The sequence below is a fragment of the Pteropus vampyrus genome, unplaced genomic scaffold, assembly GCF_000151845.1.
Source record: "Pteropus vampyrus isolate Shadow unplaced genomic scaffold, Pvam_2.0 Scaffold89, whole genome shotgun sequence".
Lineage (NCBI taxonomy): Eukaryota > Metazoa > Chordata > Mammalia > Chiroptera > Pteropodidae > Pteropus > Pteropus vampyrus.
Window position 1 is genome coordinate 546,806 of NW_011888870.1, and position 14,772 is coordinate 561,577.

Sequence of the window (14,772 nt, forward strand, 5' to 3'; positions counted from 1 at the left end):
AGTTTTTTCAATTACAGTTAGTATACAATATTAGTTCCAGTTGTACAGCACAGGGGTTAGACATCTACATAATTCAGTGATCACTCTGATAAATCTAGTACCCCTCTGCCTCTAACATATTGCAATATTGACTATATTCCTTATGCTATACTTTATGTCTCCATGACTATTTTGTAACTATCCATTTGTATTTCTTAACCCCTTTGCCCTTTTTCACCGACTCCCCCACCCCTCTCCCATCTAGTAACTCTCAAAACATTCTCTGTATCTATGTATGAGTTTGTTTCTATTTTTGTTTAGTTTAGATTACACATGTATGTGAACTCATATGTCTATCTGACTTACTTCACTCAGCACAATACCGTCCTAGGTCCATCATACAATCCTTTTCCATTCCCTTTTAGTCTGTCTTTTAATCTAAAGTGAGTCTTGTAGGCAGTATATGTATAGTCTTGTTTTCTTATGCATTCAGCCGCCCTATCTATTGACTGGAGCACTTCTTTTCCATTTGAAGTACTTGTCTATAAATATGTAGTTACTGCGATTCTTCGTATTTCTGCTACATATTTTTTCCTCTTAAAGAAATCTCTCCAACATTTCCTGTAATGCTGGCTTGGTGGTGATGAACTCTAGAGCTTTTTCTTACCTGAGAAGCTCTTTATTTGTCCTTTGACTCTAAATGATAGCTTTGCTGAAGAGTCTTGGTTGTAGATCCTGGGTTTTTATCACTTCGTGTAGTTTGTGCCAAGCCCTTCTGTCCTACAAAATTTCTTTTGAGAAATCAGCTGCCAGTCTTATGGGAGCTCCCTTGTAGGTAACTGCTTTTCTCTTGCTGCTTTTAGTTTCTCTTTGTTCTTAACCTTTGGTATTTTAATTATCATGTGTCTTGCTGTGGGCCTCTTTGAATTCATCTTTTTTGGTACTCTGAGCTTCCTGGAATTGTATATCTATTTCTTTCACCAGATTAGGGAAGTTTCCCATCATTATTTTTTCAAATAGGTTTTTCAACTTCTTGCTCTCTTCTCCTTCTGGTACCCCTATGACGTGAATGTTGTTAGACTGACGGTGTTCCATAGTCTCCTTAAATTAACTTCATTTTTTTTGGATTTTTTATTGTTGCTGTTCTGATTGGCTGTCCTCCACTACCCCATCCTCTATATCAGTGATTTGAACCTCTGCTTCATCCACTCTGTTGATTCCCTCTAATGTACTCTTCATCTCAGATACCATATTCTGCATTTCTGACTGGTTCACTTTTATAATTTCCATCTCCGTTTTTATGGTTTTTTTTAATTCTTTGTTAAAGTTCTGAGTTCGTCTACTCTTCCCCTAAGTTCACTGAGCATCCTTACAACCAGTGTTTTGAATTCTGCATCTGTTAGACTGCTTGACTGCATTATTCCTGGAGCTCTGTTCTGTTCCTTCATGTAGGACATGATTCTTTGTCTCCCCATTCTGGCTGCCTTTCTGTGTCTGTTTCTACGTACTAAGCAAAGCTCCTAAGTCTCCCGGTCTTATTACCATGGTGTTCCATGATAGGTGTCCAGCGGCAAAGCCCTGAAGAGGGGTCCAGCTGGAGGCCAAATAGAGTCCCAGCCTGTGCCCCTCCGGGGCCACCTAATCATATTCAGCAAGCATTCCCCAGATGGCTGATACCCGTGCTGCACTTACAGTTGACTCAAGAGGTCATGCCAGAAACCGAGGCTGGGTGCCAGCAATGTGAGGCTTGGAGCTGCTAAGCAAGGGGCACAAGGGCACACTGAGGACCCACTGGATATGGCTAAGTAGGGCTGCATGTTGGAAGGGGCGGAGTTTCAGGGAATCTTCTGGGTGGAGCCATCTGTTATCCAGTTTGATGACATCTCAGCTATGGCGGGCACCTACAACCACATACTGAGAGCAGGGAGGGCTTAACAGAGGAACAATGGATGCTGCCAGCATTCTGCCTGGGAGAAAGCCTCACCTCTAGCCCTTGCCCCATAGCCTGACAACTCAATTTCCCCCATATGTCCCTGGCACTCCCCTGGAGCAGCCAACCCAGCACTGAAGCGCAGAGTGTGCAAGTGCATCACTGTGAAAATCCACTCGCAGCCTGGGTCCTTTTAAGAGGAATGTCTGCACCTGCTGGCTGCACCTGTCATAGCTTCTGTCTCACTCAGCTGCGTGAGACAGGGCAGCCTCGCATCTCTGCACCCTCTTACTGTTACAGGGTGATTTCTTATTTCTCTCCCTAGTTGTAGTGCCTCTGTTCGTCCAGACCCCAGGCGACTCTGCTTGCTGTTTGCTCTGTGGTTTTCACCACAACTCTGGTGTGGTCACAAGAGGCGATGTACAAAGCTACTACCTTCTACGCCATCTTGCCAGGTCCCCATCTTGACCATTTTTTGTTGAGATAATTTACATAACATAAAATAGTTTGGTAGTTTCCCAAAACATTAATTTGGAGGAGTACAGATGCTCCTTGACTTATTATAGGGTTACGTTCCAATAAATCCACCATCAATTAAAAATGTCCTTAAGTCAAAAATGCATTTAGGCATCATAGTTTAGCTAAGCCTACCTTAAATGTGCTCAGAACTTACATTAGCTTAGTTAGGCAAAATCATCTGACTGCTGCTGCCCAGCATCACGAGAAATTATATCATACCACAGATATCACTAGCTCAAAAAAAGATGAAAATTCAAAATTCAAAGTACCATTTCTACTAAATGCATATAGCTTTTGCGCCATCATGAAGTCAAAAAAATCATTAAGTTAAACTATTATAAAATTGGGGTCATCTGTATTATCATCTTAATATTGTCCTCTAATCCATAAACATGGAATATCTCTATTCATTTAGGTCTTTAATTTCTCTGTGTTGTGCAGTTTTAAGTGTACAAGATTCTCATTTCTTGTGTTAAATTTATTCCTAAGCATCTTAATTTTTATGCTATTGTAAATGTAACTATTTTCTTAATTCTATTTCAGATCATTCATTGCTAGCATACAGAACCTGAATTCTGTATGTTGATCGTTTATTCTGCTATCTTGATGAATTCATTTATTAGTTAATCGTTTGGTTTTTTGCCTTTTTTGTGTGGATTCATCTGGTTTTCCATATACAGATCATGTCAGCTGGGAATAAAGATAGTTTACTTCCTTTCCAATCTTGGTGACTTTTATTTCATTTTTCTGCCAAAGTGCCCTGGTACCTTGACTGTTTCTATACCTCAATTTTTCTAATAACTTTTTAATTTTTTAAAAAGTTATTACAATCATAATATTACAAATGCCAACTTATCTAAACACACATAAAAGCAAAAATAATCAAAGCATTAACTATATTTTAAGTTCCTTAACACTCAAACTAGGTATACATATTATTAACAAATTAAGTATCAGAACCACAGTCACATATAAAGACTATACTCTAAAATCAGAAGCACATGAACTATAAATCTAATTTTCTTAAAAATCTGCAAATAAAGAGATTAGTTTTTCTGGTTTCTTACTATAGAGTATCATTTTACTGCCCAAAAAAAAAAAAAAAAAAAAAAAAATCCAGAGAATAAAAATGGCATTTTATTGTAATAAATCAATTACTTTTTCTTTTAAAGCATGCACACCTGTAATGAACCTCCTTATAAAAATCTACCACCCTGATCTACTATAGTGTTCATAATTCATTAATTTATAACCTGAGACTATCTGGTTTCAAATTGCTCATATAAAAACAGATATTTACTATATAACTACAAAATAGGAAGTCCTAATAGTATTTGAAAAGTTTTAAATAGCAACTAAAGACTACATGCATTTCTTTGGGGTTCATACACAGCTTCTAATTATTCAAGAAAGCCCTTTTAACAGTCTCATTTTTAAGTCAGAAAAACCATACACATTTTATAACAATTATGTAATTATTACATAATTTATAGCAAAAAGTATATAATGTAAAGCCACATATACAAATATTATTCAATTTTCCATTTACAGCTGTAAAACTGAACTTAATTTCTGTCCACAAAAATACCAGCTGGGAGGAATACATGTAAATTAAGTTAAAGATAATACCCAATAGCTACCTCTTTAACAAGGCGATTAACCGACTGCTGCCCACCTCCAGAGCCCCACACGCTGTCTTTGCGCTTTCCACCTTTAGACATACTCAGGAGCACAGTAGCCTTGTCCAGAGCAGCTCTACAAAAAAAAATTAATAGATAAATGTAATTTTGACACTTGGACATGCTTCAGGTTGACCAAATTATGAACTGAGAAAAACATATGCACAAAAAGCTTTCACATAACATAAAAGCAATCTAAAATTCACAATTCTTAATAAACTATTTCAAAATAAAAAGTTGTCAAAAAAAGTTGCTTCTCATGTTAAATATTCTCTTACTCCATTATTTCCATTCCTCAGTCAATAAAAATCTAATGTTATTAGAAATTAAGTGGTCTACACTGAGAAGGAACATTTCACATAAAAGTTTACTTAGATCCATGCCTTCCTACCAAGGTCACCATTCCACTATGACCTGAAGTGGTCCTAGAAAATTAAGTTAACATCTACGCCTCAGAAAATCTTAGACATGGCTAAGTCCAATTATAAGTTTCTAGAAGTTATAAAAAATCATATAGCATAACTCCCAAATATCACATTTGGTTTATAATTAATTATGCCAAAGAACAAGCGTGAAAAACATTATTTCTTAAGATTTCTATAACAGATAAATACAAAACTGAAAATGGGGCTGGCTCCTTTGTTAATAATTGTCCATCTTATTAGAATATTAAATAATTACAGAATGCTAAAAACTGAAGGGACCTTAAAGAACACTCTGAAGTCCAATCATTTCATTTTATAAATAAGGAAACTGAGGCCCAGAGAAGAGTGGCTTGACATGAAAATAGAAAACCCCAGAACTTCTGCATCACAATACTGTCTTCTTCCTATTATGTCATGCCAACGATCTCTTAATTTTGTTTCAACAATGGAGAATACAAACAGATGTCCATTATGTCTGATTAATTCAAGTGTCATTTCAAGAGAATCCTGTAGAATTTTCCATTATTTTGAAATTCAAAGTAGGAAATTTACTTACCTAGCCTGTACACAATCTACAGTTCCTTTGTAACTATCAATATAGGTATTACATAAAATTCCATCTCCAACAGCTCTAGCAATAAACTGGCCCACCAACTATAATAAGAAAAAAAAAAAACTACATATAAAAATCTAACATAAATCTTTATAGGGCACAATGTCTAAATACATAAATGATTAAGACTGGTTAAGCTACATAGTCAATACCTAAGACATGTTGGAATACTCGAAAAATATCTATTTAGCACCTACTAGTTATACTTGGCATACACTCCCACATCTTAACCTTCAAGTTACGTGCCATCAGAGAGAGGGCCACATCTGCTTTGCTCACTACTGAATGAATCCTCAACACCTTGCACACTGCCTAAAAGAGTACTTGATCAAAAATGCCTGTTAAGTCAATGATGGTGTCAAGGGAAACCTCTCTTCTGGAAAAAAAAAAAAAAAGGGGACTAGGTTTTCTCAAAAAATTATTTGATTAAAGGAGTTTACCTTATAGATAAAATATTGTGTAGAAATATTTATATGTAAGTATCTTCAAAGCATTATTTTTTATAAAAATCAGAAACAACTTCAGTGTCCAACAATAAAGGTACAGTTACATGGTACACTATATGGCCACAAGGAAATATATTTATCACATATTTACCATATTTTTTGGTGTAAGAAAAATCAAGTTTACAAAATTGCACATTCAGTATGATTCTATTTTTTATTAGAACAAAAAGCGTACCAATTTATAAAAACCATACATAGATATATATCCACAGAAAGTACAATGGGAGATTTAACACCAAAATGTTAATAGTGATTATTTTTGCTGGCCTGTTTTGGCTTTTATCTTTCAAAAATTCTATATTGAATATGAACTTATGTAATCATTTTTTTAAATATGGTATTAGTATAAAAGGAAAAAAAAAGTCCAGGTTTAAATCACAGCTCAATACCTGACAGAGACTACTGTCTATCATAAGTAATACAAACAGCATTTAGGAATTACTCAACCTACACTCTATTCCTAAATTAATGTTTAAGTGCTGCTACCTTGATTTAAAATTTTGGTCAAATAAAACAGCAATAATTTCACACATTTTCAATTTCAAACCAGAAAGTCATATTTATGGTGGCAGCATGTATTAAATCTAATAAAAGTATAAAGCTTTGAGGACAGAATTTAAACAGAAGCATAAATCATGAATTTCCTAATTATTTCCTCACAGAGCTAAAAAAGAGAATAGTTTTATGATTTTTATAATAAACATTAGTTAAGCAAAATCAATCCTTAATTATAACAATCTACATTTTACAAATCTTAGCTCATAAAACAGATTAACTATATATAATAGAGAATATACAGACAGCAAAAAATGACCTAAAAACTATACAAAGCATGGCGGGGGGGAGTCAGATTTAAAATTATAGTATGATGAAAATGTTTGGGGGAAAAAAAACAGCTGGGAAAAAATACCCTAAAATGTTCTAGGGCTATTTTTGTATGGTAAGAAATACGAGCCATATTTTCCTCTTTCATCTACTAAAATTTCCTAGGAGCATGTAGAATTTCTGTAAGTGGCAGGGTAGTGGGGGAAGAGAATGAACAAAAAGAAGAATCATACAAACCTGGGGTGCTCTAGGAGTATCCAATGCTAATTCAGGTAGATCTTTCAACAATTTATCAAATGATTTTTCTACATCATTTGTGCTCATTACTGTCCCACAAAGGTCAGAAAGAAGCTTAGATGTCATTTCTCTGTGACTAGCCTTTCCCTCCAATGCTAAGGACACTGCCAACACTGGTACTCCACTTTTCATTTCACCAAGATTTAAATCTCTTAGCATTTCCTATTCAAAAAAAAAAAAAAAAGGTTATGTCACTGCCTCTAGTCAATATAATTCTATTTTTGAAAAATCAAAATGTGATCTATATCTCCTCATCTATTCTTCTTTGGAAATAATTAGAGAAGCAGTCACATTTTGAGAAATAGGATAAATACATCTTACTCTGCGCATATAATTAAATATTAACCCACTTTGCCCAGCTTTAACTATCTGAACATAACTAAACTCAAGAATGTGAATTATATCTAGTTTATTAAACCACGTAATATTACTAAGTTTGGTGTTAGGAGTTAACCCTCTGCTTTATAAATTGTTGATATTATTTCTAGGAATATTGTTTTATGAGCATTTATGGAGAGATTCATTTTACATTATCATAAGCTGTTTATATTCTACTTTAAAGTTTTCTCTTCACACAAAAATTACTTCATAGTTTCATATAAAGCTTAAAACAAGATCTTAAATCATTATTTTTAAGTGGTATTGTTTTAAATGCTGAGATAAAGTTAAAATTTCCTATTAAAAATATAATAGCAGTGGCTAATACTTATTGACTACTGATAATGTGTCAGGTATTATAATAGCCACTTTATCTTATTTACTCAAAACAACCCTTTGAAGGAGGTATTATCACCATACTCAACATAAACAAAACACAAAAAAACTTAAGTATTTGCTGAAGGCACACAGCTGGAGCAGCCAAGCTGGAAGTGGAACACAGGCAGTTTGACCCTAGAGACTAATTTCTAACTCAGTTACTTAAAGTGCCTTCCTTTTTATTTAAAGTTTTCTCAGAATATTTAAATCATGGTATACTACTAAAAGAGTGCCAGAACTATTTTCACGGGCACCTAACTGGTGTCCTTGTTAGTAGTCTCTTCCCACTCCATTTCATCTCCTGGACTGTACCTGAACAGCTAATTCATTGCCTTTAAACACAATAATCCTCCTTCCTGGAAAACCCTCTCCAGCCGTCTTACCCTGGCAAACTCCTAACCACGCTTAGATGGCTCAGAATCATCTCTTCTATTACTCTCATGTTCCAGAACACTCTGCTCATAGTACTACTCAGTTAATAAATACACAGCATACTACTGGTTCCATACTAGGTAGATAAGACAATTCCGACAGTCTTGCTCTCATAAGACTTAAATTCTTCCTCTACAATAGAATGTTTTACATTAAATTTTAATAATGTTTATATATCATTTTCCTCACTTCATTGAGCTTCAAAAGGGCAGGAGTCATCTATTACAAATTTCTCCACATGGTATGCACTGAACAAATGTTTTATATTCAAATCCTACGATATCAAACCTCATGGTATCAGACAAACCAAGAAAGCCCAGTCTGAATTAAAAGGATCTAAATTATAAAAGTCTTCTAGAGAGTTGCAATTTTATAAGCCAGTAATACTAATAACCAAACCAATTTTATTTTATCCTTTTAGATTTACTTTTAGATTTACTTTATGAACAATTTATAACACAATAAATGTTCCCATAACAAATTATCACATTTGCTCTCTTGGTTTCTGTATACATTCCTTTTCAAACCTTTATCTGTATTCTTTTTTGGACAGAGAATAAATTTTATTCTAATCCTAAGCATTAAACTGAATGTCAAAAAAAGGAACTATGTCAAGCATTTTGAACAGAGATCCCTCAAGAGGCTTCAGACGGTCCATAAATGCCTTGAAATTGTTAAAATTACATTTTATAAACTATCAATTATAAAAATTATTAAAATACTGTGTTGTGCTATTATTCAGGGAAACAATGGCGTACAGCCCTCATCAGATCCTAATAGGTAAGAACTGGTCTAAATTCATGAAATTTTACTCCATTTCTTAGTTAGAAATTCATTTATGCAAAAAAAATGCTTAAAATTATTCAGTGATCCAAGATCATTCAGATATGATGTTTTGCTTCTAATAGTGCTTTCTCTCCTGTATGAAATAAATTTATATGCAACTTAAACCTACTGCAACTTCATTAGTATCTCCATGCTCAAAATATTCCTGTATGATTGGTGTTAAAGTCTTCTCAAATGCCGTTTCATCCAAAGGCAAGACTACAGTTTCATAAACACAGTTCTCCTGGGAGGGAATAAAGAATAAAACATTCAGATAAACTGAAATTGTTTTATAATTTTATATTCCAACTGGTTAGTAATCGCAATTCAGGGACAGAGGACATACTACATACTTTGATCACTCATATAAAAATGGAACCTGTCTCTGTTCTTTTACAAAATGTGAGCATAATAAATAGATTAGAATCACTAACCACAGCAAATACATATATGACTTGCTCCTAATCCTCAATATCCTAATTCTTTATCTCTCATAAAATCAATCTTTGAGTGACCCAAAAGCTTTTAAGACGGCTTCCTATCTTACCTAGTATTTTCATCAAAACTTCATGTTTTAAAAATATGAAGTAGGAACCAAAGCCTTCATGATTAGTATTACCATAATAAAAATCCCTATAACAAAAATCTATGTTACAGTGACTAAAAATTCTCTAAGGAAAAGCACTATTAAACTGAAACTTCAAAAAGAAGAAAGATTAATGTCCATTAATCTTCTATCTCTTCTCCTCTGTGAAATCACTGAAATGTTCATATGCAACTAGTGACTGGCTTCAGTTTAAACACATATACTTGAAAGACTATATACTAAAATTAGAATATTTAGCCAAGATTCTATAGTTTAAATCCTACCAGTTTTAAAATACATTTTTCATGCTCTTAGAAATATTTCCATGTCCAACATAGCTAATATAGATAAGTACATACATACAAACAATACACAAAAACAATCTAATATATACCCTGATAATTTGTCTAAAATTTTCATCTCCACATCTTGTACAGATAGTACTTTATGCAGAGCTGTGGGGAATGGGGAGGAGAAATAGACACAAAAGGAAGAGTAAATGCAGGTACAGGACAAAACAAGATTGGCCATGAGTTGTATTAATTATTGAAGTTAGTGAAGCTGGAAGATAAGTACTAGTAGATTCATTATACTATTCTACCACTGTATAAGTTAGAAATTTTCCAATTAAAAAATGTATAGTCTATTAAAAATTTACATTCTCAGCACTGTCTCTAGAAAAAAGATCCACATTTCAAATTTACCAGTTACCATCCTAAACAGTAATATTTAAAAGGAGTTTAATAACTACAAACCTTTTATGATGTTCAAAACAATTTTTATTCTTCTCAAGTCTCATTACTACAAAAACTATATTAACCTAAAAGAATCTACTGAAAAATACTCAACTTGATAATCCTAAGTAAACTATAAAGATCTACTTTTGACTCACTTCAGAAACCAAATGAAAATTATACATACATTACTACTGTTAACTTCGTTTCCTAATCTAAAATTGACCTAACAGTCCAACAGTACTAAGTATATATGTGACATACACATACTGATCTATGTACGTATGCATAACACACACTATCTGTAATTATATATATATGACTTGACAGTTATAGATCATAGAGTACCTGATTTGACAAACGTATGAACAAATTATAAACATGAAATCAAAAAACTTTTAAGTATTTAAATATATGTTTAAAAAGTAAAAACGCCAATACCTGGTCATCGTCATAGTTAGGATCTTTCACATCCACCTCTTCCACATCATATACCTGTCCAGGTGTACCCCAGACACCTTTGCCTCCTGCACCACCTGAAAAAGTTTAGAATTGAGAAAGCAGAGAGTATAAAGTTCATAGTTCATAAATTAATTTTAATTACAATCTGAAATAATTCTAGATGTTCAGATGTCAACTAAAGTAACAGCTAAAAAAACTACTTTAATTTCTGTTAGTTTTTTTCCAGTTCAGAGTTATACCCTAAATCTCTTTTTTATTCAGATCACTGTTTTTCAGTAATGGTTAGATATTGTATATTTCATAAATATCAAGTTATAGCTTATAAAGTTCAAACTAAAAAGGCAGCTACTTTAAAATAAAAGCAAAAACAAAACAAAGATTGGAAAAACAGCTTTACCAGGGAACTCCAGAGAGATGATATTACAGTTTAGCTCTAAATTTCATTGACATTTCTTGAGACCATTTCTTTGGTCTCAAGAAATAAGAGCCAATAAGAGGTGGCATAGAAAACTCAAAAAGAAACTAACAAAGAAGCACCATGACCACAATAAATGTTTTAAAGTCAAATACTTTTTAAATATAAAAGTACATTTTAAACTATACTTTGCAACTAGCAATGTTAAAAATAACTAATTGCTATTTAAGTATTAACAGCACTAATCATTATTTCTCTCTACTTCACATGAAAGCTGACCAGAAGTTGAACAATTTCAACTTTCAAAGTTGCTTTTCTACATAAACTTATTGAAATGTTTTTATAAGTCTCAATATATTGAATTATGTTAAAAGAAGTTTACAGTATCACCAATATTTTTTGGAGGTATTTATTTAATACCTAGAGTATAATCCCTCCCACCAGAGCAAAACAGAATCTGAGAACCAGGTTCCATTTTGATACAACCAATGACTGTAGAGCCATTCAACAAGAATAACAATTTTGGACACAGCAGAAAAAACATTTTGCAAGAATCCTAGGCTATAAATTGAAACTCCCACCATTCAAAAGCTGGTGAAATCTCTAAATTTTTATCAAAATCTATTACAGACAAAAGCTGACAAATACCTCATTCAGCAAAAAATTTAAGTACCTAATTTGCTACTTGCCACTCCAGGCACTGGAGATAGGGCAGTGAAACAGACTAACTCCAGTACCCAAAGTATTAAATAGAGCTAAAAGGAACTCAGAATGAGATCTATAAAATCATTAAAATTCTTATCCAAATACTAACAATCAAATTTATCATGTATACTTTGCAATGGACATAATTAGATTCATTAGACAACTGATATAGTGAAATCCTAACCCTATTTCTTTCAAGCAAAGTTGGAGAGTACATGCACAATTCATAACTAAAAAACATCATTGTGTACTTCGATGGAAATAATAAAATTCTGCTCAAGAAAATTAAATCTATTGAAACATGAAGAAAGGCTCAACTTAAAGAAAAAGTGGGATGATTCTCAGATTATTACCATGTAAAACTAAATACAAACCATAAATCTCATTATTGTTTAAATTTCTCATTCCTAGAACAAGAAAATTGTAGTATAAGAACCAGACAATCTTTTTTTCTCATTTGTTCTTTGGGTATGGTATATACCAACCTTTCTTTGGTAGTCCCCTTCCTTTCCCAGACCTGGATCGCCTATCTAATAACCTTCCCTTTGGACTGGTTGGTACAGTTACTCCACTTCTAAGGGCTTCGCTTCCGTTATCACTGACTGAATCGCCTCTGCCAGAGTCCCGGGATGAGTTTTTCCGTAGTCGCCTTTTTGCCTTGGCGTTAATTCTAGCTTCACTAATGGAGGATGCCGAAATCCAATTTCCATTTATCTCATTCTTTATGTCTTCAGTCCCAGCATTTTCTTCATCACCAGAAAAGAGAGAGTCACTTAAGTTATCAGGATCTTAAAGAGGAAAATGAAGAAAGAAAATCCTAAGTAAGTATTTTAACCATCTAATGTTATACCAGTTATATTAGGTTGACTCGCATGAAATTACTATTTTTGTAGGTCAATGATGGTCACAAATTGGCAATTTTATATGGTTCAATCTAATAAATGACAACTAAATAGGATTACTTTTCACATTATCATGGAAAGTAAACTAAAGCGCTGAATCTTAATGAACAAAGTTTAATGACAGCATGTTATCTCATGTACTTAGATCATAAAATATATATTAATATAAAAATTAAATATAAAACCTTTAGACTTTTGTGAGGTGAGAGTTAAGCGACCGGAGATAGTAAGAAAACTAAGGATCTTGAGAGGAGGGAGATAAACAAATATTTACAGAATGCCTATTATTTATCAGGTGTTGTGTTGGCTTTGTCATTTACCCACATGTGTGAGAGCTATTTATTACATCATTTATACAGATAAGGAAACTATGGCTAAAAATGTTTAGATAATTTGTTAAACATCTTATGATTAATTAGATATTTAGTAAACATTACTAATATGAAGAATATGAAAGGGATTTGGCAAATAAAGTGATCACACGACTACTGAGCTAAAATGTTCATTGCTTTCAAAGTCATCTCAAAGTCCTAATTCATCTCTCCAAACTTGACTCATATTAATCATCCTCTGAAAATCTTCCAGCCTAAGTAAGATTTGTGCATTACTCCCTGAAAGACAGCAACATATCTGAAGTTCCCAATGGTCTCCTGTTTAGAATGTCCTCCTCATAGCTCCTTTCAGTTACCAAAATCCTTTAGAATATAGCTCAAGTCTTAGCTCCTCCACAAAAACTTTCCTAGCAGTTCTAGCCACAATAACATTGCTCACACACGGCTCATTAACCACAGCATAGAAATCACTTTTCTTTTCATATAGCAGTCCTTTTCCAAATAAGCTCAAAAGAGGAGCTGTACTTGTCTGCTCAACACCTAGGAGGATATCCTTCATGCTATCAACTCATATTTGTGGAAATCAATTGACAAAGACATTAGACTAGGCTTTGCTCTTAAACTTTGTAAATCAAAGCTACTAATTTAGTTATACCCGGGCCAGGGACACTAAAATACTTAAACTGTTCCTTGAAGTACTAAAGTATTCAATTTAAACATTTCCCATACTTGAGTTTCTTTTCCTCAATAACTTTAATATCTTTTCAAATATGTTTGTGAGTCTGAAGCAGTAGACAGATCTAGGTATATTTTATCTATTAGACCTTACATTTTTTAATCCATATTTATATCAATTGCTCTTTTATATTTTGCTATTCATACTCACCTAAGTTTTAGGGTTCCAGAACCACTACTGCTCTTTGAGAGAATCAAAATTAAAAAGGTAAAAAAACCTGAGTACAGAATGCAGTGAATTCAAAATTTTCTGTGTACTAAAGTCATTTTTCTGAATTCCCTGACATCTCAATGGTCACCAATCCAACCTATATTAGCAATGCACCACACAATCACATTTTCAATTACTGGTCACTGAGTGGCATAATTAGAATTAACAATATTAGCACATTTTCATTTGTTACAAACATAATATGTGCTATAGGCATGACACTATATCTTAATAACAAACCTCGGGAGAGGGTATTTATACCCCAGTTTTACACATGAGGAAACTGAAGGTCATAGCAAATAACCTACTTCCCCAAAGTAACAAGGTTGGTAAAAGTAGAAGTTGAAATTAGTACACTAGTCTGTCTAACTTAACTATTTGCTACAGGAAGAATTTATTGCAAAGAAGGTCTGTCTTAGGCCAATCCAAGTATTGAAGAACTGTGAGTCTTTTATTTTAAGGCATTACTTATAGAGGCATCAAGAACAAACAACTAGAACTTGTTTTAGTCAGAAAACAAAAAAGTATAAAACTTAGAACTGTGCTACCTAACAGAAATATAATGCAGGCCAAATATGTAATTTTAAATTTCCTAGTAGCCATATTAAAAAGAAATAGGTAAAATTAATTTTAACATACTTTATTTAATCTAATAGATCTGTTACATCCTTTCAACACGTGGTCAATACAAAAAGTTATTAAAGTATTTCACCTTCCTTCTTCCACACTTAGTCTCTTGAAATCTGGTATGCATTTTGTATCTAAAGTACATCTCAATTCAGATAAGTCACATCTCAAGTGCTCAATAAGCATATATGGCTAATGGCTATCATACTAGGAAGTGCAGAAAAGCAGCAATTGCCATATGTAATGTGTGTGTGTCTGTGTGTGTGTGTGTGTGTGT

The 14,772-nt window shown here is 33.3% G+C and overlaps 1 protein-coding gene across 11 annotated transcripts in view; it reads right to left on the reverse strand.

Moving 5' to 3' along the window:
• PDCD4 (programmed cell death 4) overlaps nucleotides 1-14,772 on the reverse strand; it is a 28,172-nt gene that overhangs the window by 5,167 nt on the left and 8,233 nt on the right. For 7 of the 11 annotated variants that reach the window (XM_011363747.2, XM_011363746.2, XM_023532726.1 and 4 more), the window contains 6 exons: nucleotides 12,174-12,476; nucleotides 10,548-10,642; nucleotides 8,917-9,030; nucleotides 6,714-6,935; nucleotides 5,089-5,186; nucleotides 4,069-4,183 (listed from right to left, as the gene is read on the reverse strand). In XM_011363747.2, coding sequence (XP_011362049.1) covers nucleotides 4,069-4,183; nucleotides 5,089-5,186; nucleotides 6,714-6,935; nucleotides 8,917-9,030; nucleotides 10,548-10,642; nucleotides 12,174-12,476 — 947 coding nt within the window. The remainder of the gene's footprint in view (nucleotides 1-4,068; nucleotides 4,184-5,088; nucleotides 5,187-6,713; nucleotides 6,936-8,916; nucleotides 9,031-10,547; nucleotides 10,643-12,173; nucleotides 12,477-14,772) is intronic. The other 4 variants (XM_011363752.2, XM_011363750.2, XM_023532729.1 and 1 more) reach the window with 1 other exon arrangement.